Below are 22,338 nucleotides of genomic sequence, written 5' to 3'. Positions count from 1 at the left end.
AATATAGAATCAAGCGAATAATCGGTTGCTCAATAATTTACGTCAGTTGCTACGTTTCGTATGAAACTAGCAGGTGTGCCAACTCTTACCAACGTCGGTATACGTATTTGATTGCTGCAACATATTCCTGTTCGATAGAATACACATCAACTGTAACCATAGCCTCGATCCGTATAATCTTCGCCTTTCCGTGTATTTCGAATTTCTAAAAAAATAATCGCGAAACAATTAGAAGGGAAGAATCTCCGGCAACCCCTATTCTACATAGTTGTTGGAGGATTAATTGCCTCGGACGTAGCCGCTAATCACGGCGACGTATCGAACTGCACGGGGAACGTGCCCGCATAGACAAACACTATTCAAGCGTACGATCGATCATTCATGAACCCCGTCAGCCAGGAGGGTGTCAAAGGGATAAAGTCGTCATCGTGGATCAACCGGAGAGGAATTCGCTGACTCGGCCCAGAGGTCACCACCGCGGCTCACCAAGGTGACATCTTCATCTTCTCCCTTCTCCGTGAACGCCAAGTCGAAAAGGACCAAAGTTCTTCTTCTCCCTCGCGTCCCACGAGAACGCGGTAGGATGACTCTGCCGACACGTCTCTTCGACCAGTTTCGATGCGTTACTCTCTTCGAACCGTAGCCCTTGCCACAGGGCCCTTTGTCGGCCGATCACGAGACACCTGGACACCGGCACCGGTTATCTTCTTCTTCTTCTGGTTCGGGGTCATCGAAAGGGTATCCTCGATCTCTGGGCTCGAGACGAGCGCAGAGAAACCACGGGCCAGTTAACACCGCGGTGTCACTCTTTGGCCGATCTGTTTGGCCGATGCTTTAGGGCCAGTTAACGCCGAGGCCGGCGCTTCTGATGTCGTCAATCGTCATCCACTCAAACCAGTTCTTATCGATTCCTTTGGGCTTTCCGGTTAGATGATACTTTAGCAAGTGGATCCCAGGCTGAACGAAGGAAACGCCGTGAATTCGTTTGACCCGCTTCAGAAACGTATTCACGATCGAGTAGCTGGTATTTAACGAATTGATCGGTTCTTGGAGATATCTAAACGAGGAATTGTTTCATCAGTACATTGAATTTTCTATACAAATAAACAGAAGCGATCAGATAGAAACTGTGTGCCCGTGATCAAGCAAATTTTCCCATGCGTCATACGTATTTACATATATCATCGCTTACTCAGGCAAACGATCATATCGTATCATCGATTAAAACGAAATTAACTCCAAACGTGAACTACTCTGTAGGAAATCCTGTCGACTTGACCGATCCACCAATAAGCAAGATTTTTCGCACTCGACGAAGTGTATTAAAACGCGAGCAGAAAATGGAGACACGAGCAAAGACCGTAAATCATTTCGAAACATGTTCACAGCCCCTCTGAGCACGTGCAGGCGAGCGACGGTGCGCTTATTTTCGAAGTTCTTCGGAAGATTAAATTTACACATAGTAACGCCGTGAAACAATACCGGGACCCGTTTGCACGCTCCTGCAAATATTTGAGTGTCGGTGTTTGCCTTCTATTCGCGGTAGCCAAGGGCCCCGATGTGTACACCGATTCCCCTCGTGCACTCTTCCTGATCGATGTTTGCCCCGGCCACTTCGCTTTAATTGCTCGCGAATCGCGTCGTAATGACTGTCGAACGAGCCGGTCTGCACGCGAGATGCGGCCGTGCTGTTGGCACGCCCCACGTTCGCGCGTGTCCTCTACCTCACAGTTCTCTTGCAAGATCTTGCCCAACAGTTTCCTATCTTCCAGTTCTTATAGGAGATGGTCAGTTGTTAAAAGTTACAAGTTTCGGGGATTGAAACGAGTAATTTGAGGCGTTCTCGAGGATCGTGTTCTCGAGGATAGATCTAACGATGCTAAGTATCTATTGTAGAACAGCGTTTCACAATGTAGAGCTTACGCTGCACGAGGAATCAATTTGGAATATTTTTAGGGTAGTTAGAAAATTATGTTGCGTTCGTCTCCTTCGACAGCGACAAAAAATCACCATTGTTTTTTATGCTAATCGATGTTCTTTTACTCCTTCTTCCGTGTGTTTTTTAACATTATTTTTTGCCACTACGAAAAACGATCTATGTCTTCGCTTATTGTCGGACGAAGATTAAACGATTCTGCAAAACAGTGTTCGCGATGGTCCCACGATTTCCTGATTTATTCGTGTTATTCTACGATATAGTTACGCATACACTTGCGATAAATTGCGTAATACGATGAATATTTCGTTGAGAAAAGTTGAAATACGTATACGTTGGACAGAGATCAAACACATCGCGGTATTGTATCGTTTTCCGTGGAAAAGACAAACACGAACAAGGTTCGTTTATGTTATATAGCTTTCGGTTAATTGCCTTTACGATCTCGCTTGCATTCGCGACAACGATTGGCATCGATATGGTTCCACGAAGATCGACGAAATCGTCAGAAATATTCGAGCGTGTCTGTAGAACCGCATCGATTACACGAAGACCACGACTCGACAAATTAGAGGGTAATAAAATGAATTTGAAAAGGGTGTGAGGGGAGAAGAATGAAATGAGAAGAAGTAGAGGGGTAGGCGGAAACACAGCGGACGAGTATAACGAGACGATCGACGCTGACTAGGTGGGCAAAAAGTATCGGGAGACGAGAAGTAGGATTAGCAGAAAATAGAGGAGAAATGATGGATCGATGGCGATAAAAACGCGGCGACGAGTAACGTGGTCAGTTATTAATGTAGCTCGACGATGTCACGGCCGATCGAGAATCGACGGAGGTCTGGCCGGGGAAAACGGAGTAAAAACGTGACTGGTAGGTTGGGTGGTTTGGAGATGAGGTCGCTAGCCGGAAGTTCCGTCGCACCGGAATTCATAAAAACTAGCGGCGCGGACCATCGTTTCGCGGACGTTCCTTTCTCCCTCTCTTTTTCCCATGAACCTGTCCCGTTCACAAACCCTCTCTCGACCTATCCAGGGGAGGAGTCGGTTGAAAAGCGTCACAGAAGTGGTGCACGAGGAATATCACGAAGGAAACTCCGGTCCTCCATGATCCTCCGTTTCCAACAACGAAATTAATTGCCGAGAAGGCAAATTTTTGCTTAACTTCACGTCAGATATGGTTGGGAACTTTTGTGGAAGAATGTCGCGATATTTTTCTACATGCACTATCTTGTTTCGTTTTTATAATTCTACTAGGAAGTAGAACGACATTCGGTTGAAAATAATCCAGAGGCCACAGGTGAAAAACACGACAAGTCGTATTTCCTTCCCATTGAAGAAGAGCAATTTTCAAACTCGATATGTTCCATTAATTTCACCTCAAAACTATCTTCGTATTTGATCTGCCGGTTAAATATCTGTTTCTCGTCCCCTCTTTGAACATTAAAAAATATATGTAACATTTATGTGTTAATTTAACTTGATTAATAACTTATTTGTGTAACTTGCGTAGTAATCGAGAATCATCAAAATTAGTATACTTTTTCCGTCTGATCATCATACATTAAATGGACGAATATTTTTGCTGTTGGAATGTCTACGGATCTAATTTACTTATATTTCGTTATCTCGAAGCTAGATCTAATACACGTTTACATTTGTTTAGCTATCGTAAAGAAAATATTAGTCATAACTTTGGACGCGGATACCGCGATTATTCTAATTTTGCGCGTAATTTTTCAAATAATCACAGTTGTATAGAATTCTTATTCGAGGATAAAACTATAGTGCCCTCCATTTCGTTCACGAGGGGAAATGTAAATTTCGCGATCGATCAGTAGTCGTCTCGTCAGGGTCAGAAACGCGAGCTCGAGCGCCGGCCGGCAGGGTAGTAAATAAAAGTCCAGAGTTAATTTTTTTCGAACAATGGACCGGACTGTTGTGGTCGTCGGAGGAGGGTAGACACCCCCGCGTTTTTTTACATCGGTCAGTCCCACCCAACTGGACGCAATCCCGTGTCGCCGTATAAATCGAAAGCTAATGGGATTCATGGCCCAGTCAGTTGCCCAGCAAAAAGTCGCTGTCTCCGAAAAGAGAATTTGCTTTTTTCCACTGATTTCATATCGATATTTAAAAAATACGAGTTCGTCCTAATATCTGCAAATTTGTGGCAAGAAGGATCTTAAATAATCCAACAAAATTTGCCATAATCGCAATTCCTAATCCTTGAGAATCTTATTATCACCGAATGATTGATAAAGGAGAATTTAAATGATCCAAACAATGAACAGATAATATGATGTTCGACAATCACAGTTTCTAGTACTTTGAAGATCTTATTACCACCAAATTGACAGAGAAGAATTGAAATGATCCAACGAAATATTAAAATTTCTGATCCTTCGAAGATCCTAACGTGTCGAAATATACGCGGCGAGAGAAAGCTAAAACGACGCTTGTAATAAAATTTCTCAAACTGGCGAATTCCGATCTTCGAAAATTCTATTGCATCTAAATTTTTGGATAGAAAATAAAAACGTGCGCGATCATCCTGCACGCGCATCTATCATTGTGACGATGTGGGTTCGAAAAACCGTGCGGCAGCCAGGAACGCAAAGTTCGGTCGGCTCTAATTAACGCGGCCGCGAATCAAAGACGAGGAAAAACGAATAAGATCGTGGGTTAAGCCGAAAACGGCGCGGCAGACGTCATCAAGATGCAACGTTGCTAAGGATCCCGTAATTAGGGGAAGCTGATTTTTCATTTGTCGGGTATCATTGAGGTTCTGCTCATTAGCCGTCGGCGTCGACAGCGTCGGCGTCTACGGTGCGCGCCGCTCGTACCAGCTGAGCATCCGTAGCTGAAGGATATATATAAGGATATAATACAACGAATGGTGAAATTTCTAGCAATCGTACCTACAAAATTTCCACGAAAAATTACGAATTGGTCATTTTAATTAGTCTGATAATTCTAATGTTAGTCTCCACTTTTCGATTAAGCTACAGAATTCTCCACAAAATTCCAGTAATATCTTTCATATTTACCCGCATGCAAACTTACTCTCTCAAACTCCTCTTTCGTACGAAACAGGCATTATTCAAAACCTCTTTCTCTCTTTAAAAATTCCACCAGTAACCACCTTCCAACCCCTAAGCCAGCCAATACGCGACACATTCGACCATACTTAATCCGATCGATTTCGCTCAAGATGAGCCCAAACAAAACTCGTGCAACACGAGAGCGATCAATTCGCAGGGCAACTGGTATTCGGTAGATTCATGGGCCGAAGGAAGGCGGGATCGAGGAAAGGATAAGCGGTAAGCAGCGAGGACGGACAACGAAGCGAATCTATTTCAAGAATCGGCCACGGATCGGCCTCGGTGCGTCGAGCATGATCGAGCACCCAACCACGAAGAGAGAAAGAGCAAAAGGGGCGCAAGACAGAGAGAGTGTTCGCTAATTGAGACGCCAGAGGCATCGACCAGAAACCAAAACGGAAGCAGCATAGCCTCTCTACCTTCGTCACTATCTGTCTGTCTCTTTCTTTCTTGCACGCCGACAGAAACTGCCCCTGGATCCCACGATATCATACGATACCACGCGATCATAGTTCTCGATCAACGAAGCGAGCTCAGAAATTTGTCCAACGTCGACGCGTTGCTTATTTCTGTCGGCGTCATTAAGATTTTTCCCTCGAAGTTCGTTGTGTGCCGGTATCTAGGCGTCTAAGCTCGGTTTGACGATGTTCGAGGCAAGTTTGAAGCCAGACGAGGCAAGTATGTAGCCGCTCGAGGCAAGTTTGAAGTTCGAGGCAATTTTGAAGCCGTTCGAGGCAAGTTTGTAGCCGGAATAGGCAAGTAAGTTTGAAACCGGAATAGGCAAGTTTGAAACCGGAATAGGTTTGTAGCCGGACGAGGCAACTTTGAAGCCGTGCGAGGCAACTTTGAAGCCGTTCGACGCAACTTTGAAGCCGGAATAGGCAAGTTTGAAACCGTGCGAGGCAACTTTGAAGCCGTCTGAAGCCGTTTGAGGCATTTTTGAAACCGTTCGACGCAACTTTGAAACCGGAATAGGCAAGTAAGTTTGAAACCGGAATAGGAAAGTAAGTTTGAAACCGGAATAGGCAAGTAAGTTTGAAACCAGAATAGGCAACTTTGAAACCGGAATAGGCAAGTAAGTTTGAAACCGGAATAGACAAGTAAGTTTGAAACCGGAATAGGCAAGTAAGTTTGAAACCGGAATAGGCAAGTAAGTTTGAAACCGGAATGGGCAAGTAAGTTTGAAACCGGAATAGGCAAGTAAGTTTGAAACCGGAATAGGCAAGTAAGTTTGAAACCGGAATAGGGAAGTAAGTTTGAAACCGGAATAGGCAAGTAAGTTTGAAACCGGAATAGGCAAGTAAGTTTGAAACCGGAATAGGTTTGTAGCCGGACGAGGCAAGTTTGAAGCCGGACGAGGCAACTTTGAAGCCGTGCGAGGCAACTTTGAAGCCGTCTGAAGTCGTTTGAGGCATTTTTGAAACCGTTTGAGGCAAGTTTGTAGCCGGACGGGGCAACTTTGAAGCCGTTCGACGCAACTTTGAAGCCGGAATAGGCAAGTTTGAGGCCGGGCGAGACTAGTTTGAAGCCGTTCGAGGCAAGTTTGAAGCCGTTCGAGGCAAGTTTGAAGCCGTTCGAGGCAATTTGGAAGCCGTTTGAGGCAATTTTGAAGCCGTTTGAGGCAAGTTTGCTGGCTGATAAAGGTGCATCCTCCTCTCTTCTGCTCTCCTTTTCTCTCCTTTTCTCTCCCATCTTCTCAGACTGCTCAGCCGTCTCGTCTCTCGCGTTTATTTGCTCCCCTTTTCCCTTCTGCCTCTCCCTTTCTCGCTCTTGCCTCGTTTTTCTCTGCTCTACTTTTTCTCGTCTCGTGACTTCTTCTGCTCTTCGTGAATCGTGTTCACGGTTCGCCGATAGATTTTTGAAGCTGCTCCTAAATCTGAAGAATTCAGAACCTCGTTTACACGAATAAGTTGATGCTCAGCTCAGTTGTGCTTCTTAGTTAAAACATTTCTTTCATTTTTCAAGGTACGTTGATATGCTTGAAATTTTCCATGTTCTTTTATCTTTCAGGTCAAGTTATGTAGGCTGTTATGAAATTATATTAAGATTAAGTATCTTATTCTGATCGATTGAACGAGGAAGAACAAAGATGGCACGAGGATCATCGTCATATTTTCGCGGAATATCGTACAATTTCTCAGCTCCATCTTTATTTCCTCTTCTGTTATCGTCTTTGTTCTACTTGTCGATCGTATTCGTAATAGTTTGATGAATCTCGAGTAAAAACGTTCGCATAGAAATATCGATGAACGTTAAGTGTTCCCTCAGATTTACCGATCCTTTGGCAGCCGCTGTTCTGACCGCGAATCCCTCTCGATGTTCTCGAAATGTATCAAGAAGAATGATGTGCGAGAGGTGTTAACGAAGCTGGATCGTTACTCGCTGTCACATCGACGACGCGGCTGTCATGTTTCTCCAGAGGCGAGCATCGGTGCTGAAATTCGACAGGGAACGTAACTCCGATTGGTTCATCAAGCATCTTTCTAGTATGTGTCGGTGCGAGAGATGTCAAATAACGAGACGTTACTCGTCAGAAAATTAAGCAGCTCTGAATCGTACTTAGCTTCTGCGGTAAAATTACCTTTCAAAGAGAAATATTCTTTAGATCGCAGAAACGTAACTAACCAGGATGAAGTCACGCTTGTCTCTCACAATGTATAATACAATTCGGTTTTTGATCTTCTTCGGTATGCGATGTGTTTCCTTTCGAAGAAATTTATTTAATCCGAGTCGTACTCGCTTTGAATTATAAAGAAAGCTGGACCGTAATGAACCAGCCGATACGAGATAGCGAACTATTTCACGAATAATAAAACAGAGACGTCGCGTTCGTAATAATGTCCATTGTTTTCTACGATTACTTCAGAAGATTCTTTATGTCTCCTTAAAAAAAAATGTCGATGCTAATTAAAACAAATACGCAATAACCGTGACTCGATTTCCATCGAACTTTTCCTTTTTTTCTCCGTTTGAATAATTTTTGAAGTGGCAGAAAATAGCGGTAGTTTGATGGTGCAACGCTCGGACAGCGAAGATGAGAGAAAATTTTATGTTCGTAATATTAACGACAAGAACAGTTACTATCTAGTTAATTCGTTGGAGCTACGCGATCGACGCGGATTTTTAAGTTCGAACGACGATTTTCCTCGACACGCACAGTCGTACGCACCTTCCTTTTACATAAATTTATTAATATCAATCGGAGATGCTTTGAGATACAAAGAGAAATGGACCGTAATGATTCAGCCGGCACGAGATAGCGAATGATTTCGTGGTTAACAAAGCAGGGACGACGTGACGACGTAACTGTCATTCTCGAATCAATCTGGGCCCCTCGAAGTTGTTTCTCGCGTGGGCGTGAAACGACTTGCGTGGCGTTAAGTAACGAAGCTGGCTCATTACTTCTTCTCGCGTGACGTTCGTGTGCGGGGAGTAAATGAAAGGAGGCGAGGAGAAAAGGAGTTTCTGCCTTGGCTCTCTCGTCTCGTTACGGCCATCCGTCATTTTCACACCTCGACGAAGATCTATAACAAGGACCTCGAACGCGTGCTTGATCCCGCGCGCAAGAAATTTCGAACCTTCAAACTTTCCTTTGACAATTGTCCTTGGGCTCTCCACGCGCTGTCCTCCTCCTTTGACTTTTATTTATCGCTTTTTTGAATCAGGAAAAAAAATATGTATGTATATATGCAATCATGCAATGAAAGCGAGTACGCTGTTAAATATATCGAATCCAGGCGTGATATCACTAATTATAACCAGATAACAGTCTCTCGATCACGCTGATTATCCGCAAGGATTCGACTGATCGCTCAGACGTGTTCGTGGTGTGTGTTTCAGGGATTGGAACGCGACGAGCAACGTGCGCGTACAAGAATCCTGGCCAACGTGAGCGTCCTTCGGCACGGCGAACTCGAACCTCTACAGCACCGAAGGATCAAGCTCCTTGATTGTTTCGCGCCTGACGGTAAGTTCTTTCTTCATCACGAGATTAGATAAGCCGTGGATTTATGCGCTTCCTGTCATCACATTTTCCCCGTTAATTGCATAGGCAAGCTTGTTCCGCGTGACTGATTCTCGAATCGGTTTGTCTTCGCGATGCTTCCATACAGCGATTACCATAGCGATAATCGACGGTGATCGATAAAAGCATCATATCGTTATCGTCACTGGACGACTTTTTTCTGGTAACCGTAGGGATTAAAGTATCGTTACTCTTACTATCAATAATAATAAGAATTAATTTTTCTGATATGAGTTATATTGATATGAGTTATAATTATTCTTACGTCATTAGATTTATCGGGATATACGATTCCACGATAAATGGGATCGTATATTCTACTTGAAAAATTATGTTCAACCTATCCTTTTTAAATTCGAGTAAATTACAGCGCATATTGTTATCATTACGTTACTAGAGTCGCTGTTGAAGGAAAAATCCGTATCGATGGAATCGAAAGGTAGCGCTCATTACGTGCTAGTATACAAGAGAGGCAATAAACGTGAGTGATGTATAAATAATTGTAAAGAACAACGAAGTAAGGGAGAATTCATAAGATCACGTGTCATACTTAGATACTTTTATGTTTAACCTTAACAAAGCTTAATAATAAAATTGATAACGCTGATATCGGTCATCGATAAATTGTTGATATAACGTTACGCAAGTAGATTGTCGAGATTAATCAAAATTACAAAGTCTGGTGAAAAGATAGTTGCCGTGCGGGACACGTTTCTTCAGGCTGAGAAACGATGGACATCGGATCGGTCCAAACGAGAAGGCAATTACACGGGAATTAATTGATTCAAGGTGGCAATTGGAACGCCTCAATCGAGATCACCGTGACACATCCACGTTACCTGAATATCTTCGTGCAATCGAACATCTCACCAGCGGACTCTCTAACGCCGTTACCGGATTCTCCAAGTCGGATTAAAGTCGCCGATTGAGTGTTTTGGCCCAGTTTCGACGAGTTCGTCCCGCTTGGCTTAACTAGACGCAGGATCGATCGATTCGCCGATCCAAAATCGGAGAATTTAATTAGCAAAGAATGTAAATTAAGAAGAATTACCGGTAGAGAGAAATATTCAAAGTTAAATTGGAAAACCTTCCGTTTCGTTTCGACTTAAACGACGCTTCGTTTCTTCGTTGTTCAAAATTGAATAATTTTTATCGTTACTTATAGCAATTGATAATTCTCGATCGATTTATAATTAGTAGAATTATTCGATCTCTAACGAATCGGTTTCCCTTTGGGCTTGATTAAAAATTAAAACGTTAGACGGGGTAGAATGACCAGAGAGGCCGGCTCGTAGGATAAGGTGTCATCGTAAATTTTTTCGAAAGGGAAAGCTGGAAGGGTAAGACGAGAATGCGCCTCGTCATTCCACGGATCTTCGTTCGATACCGCAGGAACCTTGAAACGGGCTTCAGGAGCTTCCAGTACAAACGACAGCTATGAAATCGCCGATGATTGCTTCTCTCGATTCATCCCCTTAGCAATTCTCGTTTCCTCGATCCTCTGAAACTGACACGCTCGAAATTTTCGCCTTCAGCTAGAATTTATTGCCTACTCTACAACTGCGAATTCCAGTTGCCACCGATTCGATCTTTCATACGCTTTAAGATGCAGCAAATTCATATTCGAATAAGTTGCGATCCATCGGGAAATATTTGACGAAATTACAAATAAAACGTTTCGTAATTCTCAACGCTTAATTCAAGATAGTCACGTCGACGCAATAATTACTAATAATCGATTTGCGCGTAACGTCGATCGAAAGCTGAGGTCGCGACGCCGATTTTCCTCGGTGGCGGATTTTCGCTGATTCATGGAAACAACAAGGTCCGAGCAAAGGAACGAGAGCTGCTGGTTCCTCGACAAAGATTGACTCGTCAGAGATGAAACATCTATCCCCCTGTCTCGCTCTTTGCTCCGTAATTCCTCGTGTATACAGGACTAATGGGTTATTTCAGGTAATTAGCTGCAGAGCCCGTTTTCTTCTCCTTCGCTGGCAAAAAGCTACGATCCTGCTTCGCCGCGATTTCGCGCGTTCTCTCCGTACACCTCTCTATTTACGTATACCGAGTCGACTTCTCCACAACCCTCCGACGAATCATCTCTGACCGATTCCTTTCGCGTCGACGTGGTTAATTGCGATACAGCCTGCTCTTTGCCCAGGATATTAAACCGGCCTCGGAGATGTCCCGTGATAAATCGTTCCTCGACCGTGGATTCTCCCTGAAACTTTTTCAGTTCGTAACTCGAGAGAGCCTACGATCGTTTTTAGTATAAAACAATTTCTGAAACTGGTATCCCAAGTAGAGTTCAATTCCGTCGAATTGTCCAATTTTCCTCGCAACTTTCAACACAAGTTCAAATCGACGTTACTACGTACTCTGTCGTCAAACTATGAAACATATTCGGAGAGAAGAAGCGCAAGTACGCCGCATTGAGCGACAGCTAATTATTCATAATCGCTAATTACGTGAAATCTGGCAAACGCTGGAGCAAATAGTATCTGAGAAACAATCGTTTTCGGTACAAAATAATTCGCAACGTAGATGCCAGATCGTTTGATCTCGCCAAATTTTCTAATTTTTTCCCGCAATGATAACTAAATTCCTACACAATTCGTCGACAAATTGTGCAACACATTCGATCGAGACACGCAAGTACATTACAAAGCCAATTGATTATCGCGATTTAGCTTCTAAATTCTGACAAGCAATCGTCGATACAGATAGTATAGAAATATCGAGGGTTATCGATCGTTTGATACCTCTGAAATAATTTTCGAAACTGCTACCCCGAATAGTAATAATTCTATCGAATCGTCTAACTTCTTTGAGAAACGAAGAAAATCATTCCCATATACTCTGTCGTTAAAATTATCCAACGTATTGATCGAAGAAGCAAGTACAACACCTTGAGGGACAGCCAATTAATTATCGCGACGCGATCTTATGAAATCTAGCAAACAATCGTCCATGCAGACGGTATCGAGCACGATCGAGCTCCATCCTGGACAATGGGGCGAACGTTTATCGAAAGAAACGATCGCGATCCCTGGACGTTTCGCCTAGGGCAGTGTGTAATCGGCCGATTAAGCGCGACCGCGGGCCTCGGGACCCGTGAATTTGGCAATTACGGGCCAGTGCTAATGACGAGCGACCCGACGCGAGGTAAAAAGGTGTCGAAGGTGGCGGGGAAGGCTTGGCACCTTGGAGAAGCCGTCTCTGCCGAGTCACGGCGTGTAACGAACTTGAGCTGGACTCGCCTCCTGCTGCCCCGCTCGGGGCTTCTCCCTTTTATCGACGATGCCAAATCCCGGCTGACCGTTTCCCTGTCACAGGATGAGGCATCATTAACGCCCGATACCTGGCCCGGTTGCCTCGGGAACGAGGTTACACCTTGATTTGTCCATCCTACTCGTTGTTTTGTTTGTAGCCGCGATAGGAGGGCTCCTTTGGTTCGATGGCTCGTGGTTCACGATTGGCTGAGTTCGACTCGATGCAATTGTTAAGATTAATCTACTTTGCATCTTTGCAACATGAAAAAGGCGAATGTTTCGCACCGAAGATCAAAAGTAAATTCAGTGAATTAAGAATAAATCGAGATATCCGTACGGGCAATACAGGTTTCTTTGGAATTAATTTACTTTGCAGCCATGAAGATCGAAGGTTCTTACGTTGCGATCATCTCGTAATTAATGCAGTTTTTTTTTCTTCGAAATTCTCAAACAACGAAATATATCGTAACAGAAATAGAATACAGTTTAAAAATTAAAATTTAACGGAAAGATCGTAAAAAATTACAATAGCCTAACACGCGAAATTCTTAATTTCTTACTGGATAAATTAAAAGTTCTTCGAGTTTCGTGCTATTTTACAGATCGTTATTTTTATTTTGAATTTTATTTTATGTTGAAATTTTGATCGGAGATAGGACAGCCGTGGACTTATCGAGGAACGATTAAAGACGAGTGGCGAAAACGTTGGTAGCAAAATCGTAGAAGGAGGCTGGGAAGAGCGAAGAGCCGAAGGTGGCTGGTTCGTTAATTACTGATTTTCCTCGGTCCGCGTCACTTTTTAATTGACGCCAGAAATTGAACCAGAGAGCGGGCACATCGCGCTCGATGGCTGAACGGTCGTTTCTCGTCGAGTCATCCTTCGTCCCTCCTCTTCTCCTCCTCTTTCTGTCCGAATCATCCTGCTAGGATCGAAATAACGCATCTCCCAACCGAATTCTATATAGAGATATATATATAGAGAATCGGCTACGGTAGTATCTTCGCGAAATCGTAAAATCGAAACTCGTTCTGCAAGAGTAAAATTAAGCCTTTGCGTTGCGAGCTACGTTTTATCGTGACTAGTTCGCAGGTGTAAATCAGAGTTTTGTTCACCAACGAGATCAGCCTGTAAGATTAAAGCTCGAAACAGATGCCTCTCTCTCTCTCTCTCTCGACAGATTATTTTTGTAACAATTCAACTCGCAATTTACGAGTATATTCTGTCATATTATTCATTTAGGAATTCTTATTATCCACTGAACTCTATGGAAGTAAAATTGAATCACGGTTTCTGATGGAGAAATAAATCAACCTGTACGATTAAAGCTCGAAACAGATTCCTCTCTCTCTCTCTCTCTCTCTTTCTCTACAGATTACTTTTACAACAATTCAACTCACAATTTACGAGTACATTCTATCATATTATTCATTTAGAAGTTCTTATTATCCACTGAACTCCATGAAAGTAAAATTGAATCACGGTTTCCGATCGAGAAATAGATCAGCCTGTTGAATCGAAGCTCGAAACAGTTTCCTCTTTCTACACGCTTCTGTATCGATGCAACAATGTATCACTCGAGTATCGGTGCAATTTCCATTCTACCATGGTATCTATTTATTCTTACTGGCCGTAAAATTTATTGATATAGAATCAATTCGCATTATAGTTTCCGTCTAATTGCAAAAGTAGATCGATAGGTTGAATCAAAACTCGAAACAGGTTCCTTTCTCCGCATCTTCCGATCTTCACTCCATCGTGATATCCATTGAGAACGTTATCTATCCAAATTGCCGATAAAAGGAATCGCTAAATTCAGACGCGCAAGGTTACCGAAGAAACGACACGAGACGAAACCGCGAAACGAGCAGGCACGTTTTCCAGTCTCTGGGCAGGTGTTCCAGCCACGTGTTTCGGTTGTCAGTTCCCGGCCAGTCGAGACACTGCCAATGACACGAATCTTTGTCTCGGCGGTACTACCGTCCGCCTTTTCCACCCCCGCCTTCGAAGGAGCGGAGCGTAAAAAGCGTAGAAAGGGATGGAATCCGTTTCTCTACCTGTTTCACCGGTTCGTGTCTCTGTTTGATGGAACGGTTGGTTGGTTCTGGGCTTCATCCTCGCCGTGTCTCCGTCAGCTAGTTCTCCACCTCCGGACCGCGAGCCTGTCAGCGCCAGCCGGGCTTCTCACCCTCGTAAAAATAATTACAGAGGGTGGAGGAGGTTAGAGAAGGAGGGTCTCCTCGATATTGCCGGCCTCTCGTTCGTTCGCTACTATTGTGCCAATCGGATCGGCTGATAAGCTGCGGAGGAACGGGGCTTAATAAAAATTCATTTGTCACGGCCCTTTGGAGATGATGCGCGCGTCTTACTCGTCGTAATCTTCTTCTTCTCCTTATTTTCTCGTCTCTTTATTCTCCGGTTCACAGGGCCTCCTCTGTGACCGATTGATTTCGCTTTGCCCGTTTCATTGCGGCCCGATTACGAAACCCACTGTTTTCCTCGTCGAGTTAGCGAACACGTTGCGCGTCGCATTCACTCTTACTTCAATGGAATACGAAGCTTAACAATTTCAATCTCCAGATATTAAACGATGGAAGAATAACGTTAGATATTACGTTTGCAAGTGAAGTATTCAAAGCTGAATATCGCTAAATTATTCTTTCTAAATGTAACGTCGAAACGTCCAAGATGTTGCTGCTTGTTGCATGCACGACGATATTCCGCGACATATGAATCGATCGAATAAATCGAACAACTAACATTATCAACTTTGTCTAATGAAAGATTAATCTACTGTCTTTGAAACGCTCTTTGCCACGTATATCACAGTAATTTCTGTAGCAATCGCGCTAATCCCACAAATAAATAAGCGAACCAATGAATGAAGTAATTTAAAAAAACATAAATCGAAATGCACGTGCATTGTTCGTTATGCAGAGTTCATGGAGCGTCCCTGTCAGGGGAAATTAAAGCACGGGATCGATATCTGCTCCTAAATCGCGGATGTATCTTCGGGGAACGGGATAGGGGTAATTACTCGCAATTATTAATTACGAGATACGCGTGCTGCTCGTGTAGAAATGGCACGCGATGAAGGAAGGGGTGCCCCACGGGACGAACGGGTTAATAACAGTTCTGAGATCGTTCTAGCTTGACGCCTCGGAACAATCGATGATCGTTGATCCGCAGAATCGCGAAGACTGACAATTTTTTTATTTTCTTGCGCGCAAGTCCCGGCGGGTTGGTAGGCACAGCGAGAAATAAATTAATATTGCCACTTCGACGGTGACACTGAAGGCTGATCACCGATCGAGCGATTGCCTCTCGTTTGTCCGTTCCACAAAAGTAGAACCCCTGTGTCCCTTTTCCCTCTCGTACCTTCTTTCTTTCGTCCCTTTCGTCGTCACGCATTATCTTCCGCGTGTTCCCGTCACGTGAAACCTTTTCAGTAACTTAAACCGATGTATCTTTCTTACATTTAGAACTGCTTTAAGATCTACAACAGCTACGAAAAAGTATTTGCACGTGTCCTCGTTTTCCGATGAGGCGTTTCTCTTACCGGATTTCATCTGCATTTCAGTTTCACGATATTACACTTTCGTAACTGTATGAAAGTATACTACGACTCTGAACAATACGACCAACACGGTTGGATTTAATTAATCGATATGTAACTAAACGCTATAATAAATACAACGTGTGCAAATGCTTCGTCGTGGCCACGACACCTTGATACGCATGTATATAAAAATATAGCTATGTGAATTGAATAAGATATTAACGTTATGTTGGATGTTTTTGTTTTAGAACGGGAACACCGTGCACCGAAGCGCCACGCGAAGCTGCCCCAGCCCAGAACAAGTTATGAACATATGATTAAGCTCGTTTTAATAAGTTTTTATGTAGATCTTACGCGTAAGGATGTATGATAAAAGTAAGTGTTGAATAAACGAGATACGTTGAGACAGGAGGCGGCCAGTTATTTCCAATTGAAACGCACCCCTATCTTCCCCTATCTTTCTAACTCGACTTACGAAATCAGCTTAAATAACTGTTACCAAACATGCGACGGTAGTTCGATTATTCGACGGACAATGAGATCGTTCGTCTTTTTCCCCTCACCATTTTCGGGACGTTCGAGTTCACCATTTTCGAGGCGTTTCCCAGCAAGACAAACACGAGGGAAACAGACACAAATATAGACAGAGCCATAGGCGTAGACACAGACGGGGAACGCACGGAGAAGTCGTCTTCGCCATCGAGTCGTAACCCTGGCGACGAGACACCCTGGCCATCCTCGTTCTCGGGAATTCCTCTCCTACAGGGATGAGCAAACTCTCCCCGTGGTGTAACCCACCCTCGGCGGATAGCAAGTTGCAAGGACGAGGGTTGCTGGCGAGGTCTCGCCTGATTGGCGGCCGTGGACTATCGACCAACCCGCGACCGGCCCTTTGTTTTAGCCACCACCCTTCGTTATATAGAAGGTACCTAACCTGAAACGGAGGAAGATGAGCACGCTCTCCAAAAGAGATTTCTTTCCTGGCTGCGTTTAGAGAAAATCGAGATGGCTCGCCGGAAGTCTGCGTTTTTCCATAGAAAATTCTTTTTCGCTTTACCACCGGAACAATTATTTGGGGTTGGTAACGAAGTAATCGGCTGAGGAGCGATATGGATCTCAAGATTAGTCTATAGTTATGTCATCGCATAATTTAGTTAGATTATAGATTGATTTCAAGATCCATGTTGCTTATCACCCGATTCTTTAAATATTAATTCTTCCTTAATTTCGTATTGATCTATCAGGTGGACGAGCGAATACGCTATAAGTAATTGTTAGATTTGGTGGCGAAGACGCTAGTATTAGGTTGATAGATATTTTAAGTCGATCTCCAGAGTTCACGATATAACTACAATACGAAGAACAAGTTTCTGATAACAGTCGTAACTTGTGACAATGGCCAAGCCGATATCTAAAATGCAGGGTACGATATTTGTACTAGAAAAAGAACAAAACGTGGCAAATTAAACAATCCTGGTTTCAAACCAGGTTACATTTACCTCGTTCAAAGACGACAAAGTACGCAGGGGTTAATAAAGAGAGGAAAAGATGTCGAGTTATAAGCGGTGAAAGAATAGTAGAAAAAGGCTCAGAAACGCGTGTATCGAAGCTGACAAGTCGTGTGCGTAACGATGAAAAATCAGCGTTGCCTCGCACACAGAAAGAAAAACGAGAGATTCCGAGTGACATTAAGGAATGATTAAAGAATCATTAGGAGCGTAGTTAGAGCAACGAAATCTTCATTCTTCCCTCCATCCCTCTCCAATTACGGAGGCGTTGATGCGCTCTCACCCCCCGTCGTTGACCAGCATTCCTCGAAGTCCCCATTTTTTTAATTAATAGAGCGTGCTACAACGAGCCGCCGATGCCTACCGGGTATACCGCACACGTATACACCGACGAACGCACGCAAACACAGATAAGCGAGCGCAGTCGCGCGTCATCGTCGTCGTCGTCGTCGTCGTCGTCATCGTTGTCGTCGTAGTCGTCGTTGTCGTTGTCGTCGTTGTCGTCGTCGTCGTCGTCATAGTCGTCGTCGTCGTCGTCGTCGTCGTCGTCTGTTGGTGCGCGAAGAGAGGACTGCGATTCGAGCTGAAGGAAGAGAAGAGAAACCGAAGAGGAAGAGGAACGAGCTGCCGGCAGAAAGAAAGGGGTGGGCCGCGAAGGGTTTTAACGAGGATGAGCGAGATAAACCCACCTCCGACTCCGTTTCGCTTTATCCACCCACGCTTTCTTTCTTTCTCCCACCTTTCCTTTGCATCCCTATTTCTCATCTAACTCGGATTTCTCTCTTCTTTTCTCTTACCTTCTATCGGTTTGTCTTTCTTTGCCTGAGTTTTCCCAACGCACCCTCTGCCTCGATCCTCTTCATTCTTCTTCACGCAGCGTTTCCTCTATCCTCTTGTCCCTCTAGATTTATCCTTTATCTTCGTTCTGCTTCGATCAACGACTTCGTTCCTCCTTCCTCCGTATCTCTTTGTACGTTTTCGCTTTGTTCTTGTCTTCTTTCCGCGTGATTCTTTCTCTTCATTGTTCATCGACTCTTTCGTAGTTTCTGCTCTTTCCAAACTCTTGGGTCGTATTTACGAATCGTACAACGACTTGCCAAAATAAAAAAGAGAAAGTCAAGTTCCTTCCTCTCACGGATTTTTGGGGCGACAGCCAAGGGGGATTTTTCTTTCGAATCTCCGTAAAACTCTGCGGAATTTCTTAGACAGCCAGAGCTTTTCTGCGATACTCTTGCTTCGTTTACCTCCTTCTTTTATCTTGGACTAATCCGGTGTTGTTTTATTGGTTGATATATAGTGTTATTAAAAATAGTACAAACCTCTAGTTGCAACAGTACGTTTGAAGAGAATCTGAGAGAATGACTGGAAAGAGATTGATGACGCAATTCACACAACTTCACCCGCTGTGTTCTAATCAACGGAGTTATCGATTAATAAACCAACATCTTCGATATATCGACCGCCGGTTTAATTAACTTCGCTTCGATCTGGTCGATTTTGCCACTAGGTAGAGCCGACGCTACGATGATTTGTACAGGCGCGTATTTAAACCGAGATATCACGTACCTCCCATTCATGCGATATTAATATTTCCATTGATACTTATATTCCAGCCATTGTTCTGGGACAAAAGGAGACCGTATTATTTGTCGTAACGATATTTTTGTCAAAGTTATTTTTTGGCTGTCGAACGATGCCTAGAAACGTCGACCACCCACTGTATAAATTCCTGTCATCGTTGTCAACGTCCGTGGTATCTGTTTTCTATTTTCTTTTTCCCCCAATACAATCCCCGATAGCGAACGCAATAAAAGAATTTGCATTCGTGCTTCGCAAGCAGTTGAATTTGTTTCGGCTAATTGTCGAACGTTTCACCGTCGAACTGTCATTGTTAATTAGGCTAATCGTTTGCCACGAGAAAGAATTTATGTTATGTAATCGATATACCGCGATGCTCGGCAGTCGTGTATCTCCTAGAACATTAATTAGGTGTACAATCAATAATTTAGCAAGCATTCTTCGCAACTCAGCTCGCCGAGAAAAGCAAGACACGGTATGTATCATCGTCGCGCGAACTTTAATTAACGCGTGTGGCCAGAACAGCGTGGACCAGCGTCATCTTCGTCACGCTTTCCTCTTACCAGCGGCGTCGAAATGATCGAAGAATTGTCAGATCGTAAAAGGGTCGAAGCCGATCGCGCGTCACGTCCTCGCTGCGTGTCTAATGAAATGAATCAACCGGGTGGCATTACACGCGCGATTTTCTGTCCCATCGAAATCACTTTCTATCTTCGCCTGACAACGAGGTTCCATCGTGTACTCTTTGCTTTCCGGAGGAACGAACCATAAGTATTTTAATCGTTCAAAAAGAACAACTTGGATCGTGCTTGTCACAATAGATACTATAGCTAGCAATTAGCTTTTTTGTATTAAAAAAAAGAAACGATTTCCGTACACCGACTATCACAGTTTTTTTTTTTTTTGTCTAAAATGATGTTACTATCTCCTGTAAGAAAAATATAAAAGCAGAATGTTATATAAACATAGACTGGCAAATGTTTTCTTAAAAAATTATAAGAAAAAGATGACATAACAATGGACTGTTCTTTCGCAGCATGAAAAATAAAGGCGGATTGGCGGCATTATATCAACTCTATCTGAAAGTGTTGAAACGTAGGAAATGGACTAACGAGGTAAATTTTTTGTTGGATTAACGCGTATTAATTCTTGTTACATAAATTTTTGTTTTATAGCGTTTCATATTCTCCATGGAAAATTTAATCCCACGAACTTAGAACTGGAAATTTTGTAACACGATTATATTTCACGCGCGGTGGAAGAATTTATTAAGAACATAGAGGAAGTATCGATTAGTCTTGATGAACGTTGGCGAAACTGAAAACTTATCGGGGATATCAAAATACAGTGTACATATTCGCGCGATATCGTTACACGTTGCGCAAGTATTGTTGCGGTAGACGAAAAAAGTGAAAAATGAATGGAGAAAGCGCAAGAGGAACGCCTCGGAGCGAAGCTGGTTGTCAATCAACCCTCTCTCCCTTGCCAAATTACTGTCAAACGCAATTAGAATTGACATGGTGAGCCGAGGCTAAACCAGAATCACGAGGCAAACCCTCGTTAACGATTTCAACCCTGAGGCCCATCCTCGGTCGCTATTTTCTCTTCCGCCACTAATTAATACACCTCTCTCACGCGTGCGTCAATTTTACTGTTTCGCTTTGCTTCGAACCCTCTTTCGCTAACCTTTGCTCTCTATCAACCTAGAAGCTTGGAATATCAAATTTTCATAACCGAAAGAAGATCCGATTTTTTAAAGACTAAAAATATCCAAGGAGAGAAAGAGAGAGAGAGAGAGAGAGAGAGAGAGAAGGGGCGCATAAATCACGCTTAAGTAAAGCAGAGAAATCATTAGTAAATTATTATATTAATAATCCTCCAAGAAGTGAAATCATCTGAAAAACGTTGAACGTAAAGATGATGTCGCTAAATATCGTAATTTACCAACATAACGAATAACTGACTGTTCAACTATTCTGCAAAGTATATATATAATTTTCAGGTCGGTTTTGAAATTTTACTATCGCAATCGTCACTGTCGTGTCTCGTTACAGTGGCAATAAAATTTCAAAATCTTTCGTATTACCCATATAATATATTCGTCAAAATTTTCTATAAACGTTCAAATATTTTAGCATAGATCGGTATATTGGACTTTGTAGAAATACGAAATTCTGATCGATTAATCGTCTCCTTGATACGCTAGATTAATCGTCACGTCCCACGTGAAACCAGTAGGTGTCCTAATACTTACAAACAAGAGTATACGCAAGATTAACGAGTTCCTTTAAAATATTCAGTTTTGCCATGCAAAATTGTATTCAAATTCCAGTTTGGAGGCTCGCAGAGAAGTTGCCGGCCGACAGAGGACAGAGAAATAGAGAAACCAGTCTGCGAGCTGGAAGAATACCGAATGTCGAGTGTTATTAATGCACGTGTCTAACGGCACTCCTGTCCACGCGGTCGTTTTGCAATCACTGTTGATACTCGACGGTCTGTCGCACCGACACCGAATGGGAAAAAAAACTGTACCCTTCTCTCCATCAAACGCGTTCTACAGCGGCGAACCTAGTCGAAATATGATCGACATTCATTAATCTCGAACGTTCTCCCATTCACCCCCTCCGTAACGAGTTCACCTTTCGCACAAAGAGTAGCAACCCTCGATGTCGCGGATGCGCGAAGTTAGCGACGCGATTAAAGCACGTCTTCGACAATTTCGACGAGCAGAAGAAGCGTCGACCTCCCCTTTGTTCGCATTATACCCGACTTTATCCGAATTTATTTACGCAATAAAAGTCTATGGACCCAGGAGGATTTCTCTCGGCGGAAAAAAGAAAGAAAAAGGAAGAAAATCTCGATCCATTCGTTTCGTTTTCGCGGCACCTCCGCTCTGTTCTTACCACTTTTTTATTCGAATGGAACGATCCAGCACTCGGCGAGGCGATGATATATATTAAAGAGATGCTTTTTGGCAATAAACAATCGCGCGCTGCGACCGCAGGCAGTTAGCAGGAGCATTAGGGTGAATTATTCCGGCCACCCAGCGTAAAAAGTCTCATGAATCACGGGAATCATGGGCTTTTTGCCCTCGCTGGCATAGGATCTTGTTTCTCGTCGTGTGGAAGCCCGAAACTACGCATTTCATTTTGTAGACACAAAGATTTCCAGCGTGTTTCGCCCACTCGAACAATTTCACCGATAATAGATACGTAATTGAAAACCATTAGGGATAATGGAAAACAATTAGATACAATGCCGCTCATAAATATCCGGATGCTTTGGGGTTAATGCCTAGTAACAGTATGTGAATTTTCCCATAGCGTGTAAATTAATGGGAAATTAATAATAATTAAAGGCTT

At 43.3% G+C, this 22,338-nt stretch overlaps 1 protein-coding gene across 4 annotated transcripts in view; it reads left to right on the top strand.

The window, feature by feature from the left end:
- The window catches only part of Soxn (SRY-box transcription factor soxNeuro), a 119,299-nt gene that overhangs the window by 90,425 nt on the left and 6,536 nt on the right, over nt 1-22,338 (top strand). The window contains exons 3-4 of one of the 4 annotated variants that reach the window (XR_011800819.1): nt 8,878-9,004; nt 16,139-16,298. The exons of 1 other annotated variant lie outside the window; for it this stretch is intronic. Coding sequence is in view for 1 of the 3 variants with exons in the window: in XM_072011401.1 (XP_071867502.1) it covers nt 16,139 (1 nt within the window). In the remaining 2 variants the exon portion in view is untranslated. Of the gene's footprint in view, nt 1-8,877; nt 9,005-16,138; nt 16,299-22,338 lie in introns of those variants that run through there. 2 more of the 4 variants (XR_011800820.2, XM_072011401.1) reach the window with 2 other exon arrangements.

The sequence above is a fragment of the Bombus fervidus genome, chromosome 10, assembly GCF_041682495.2.
Source record: "Bombus fervidus isolate BK054 chromosome 10, iyBomFerv1, whole genome shotgun sequence".
Taxonomy (NCBI): Eukaryota; Metazoa; Arthropoda; class Insecta; order Hymenoptera; family Apidae; genus Bombus; species Bombus fervidus.
The sequence above is the reverse complement of the archived record's forward strand: the minus strand, read 5'-3'. Positions and strand labels throughout refer to the sequence as shown.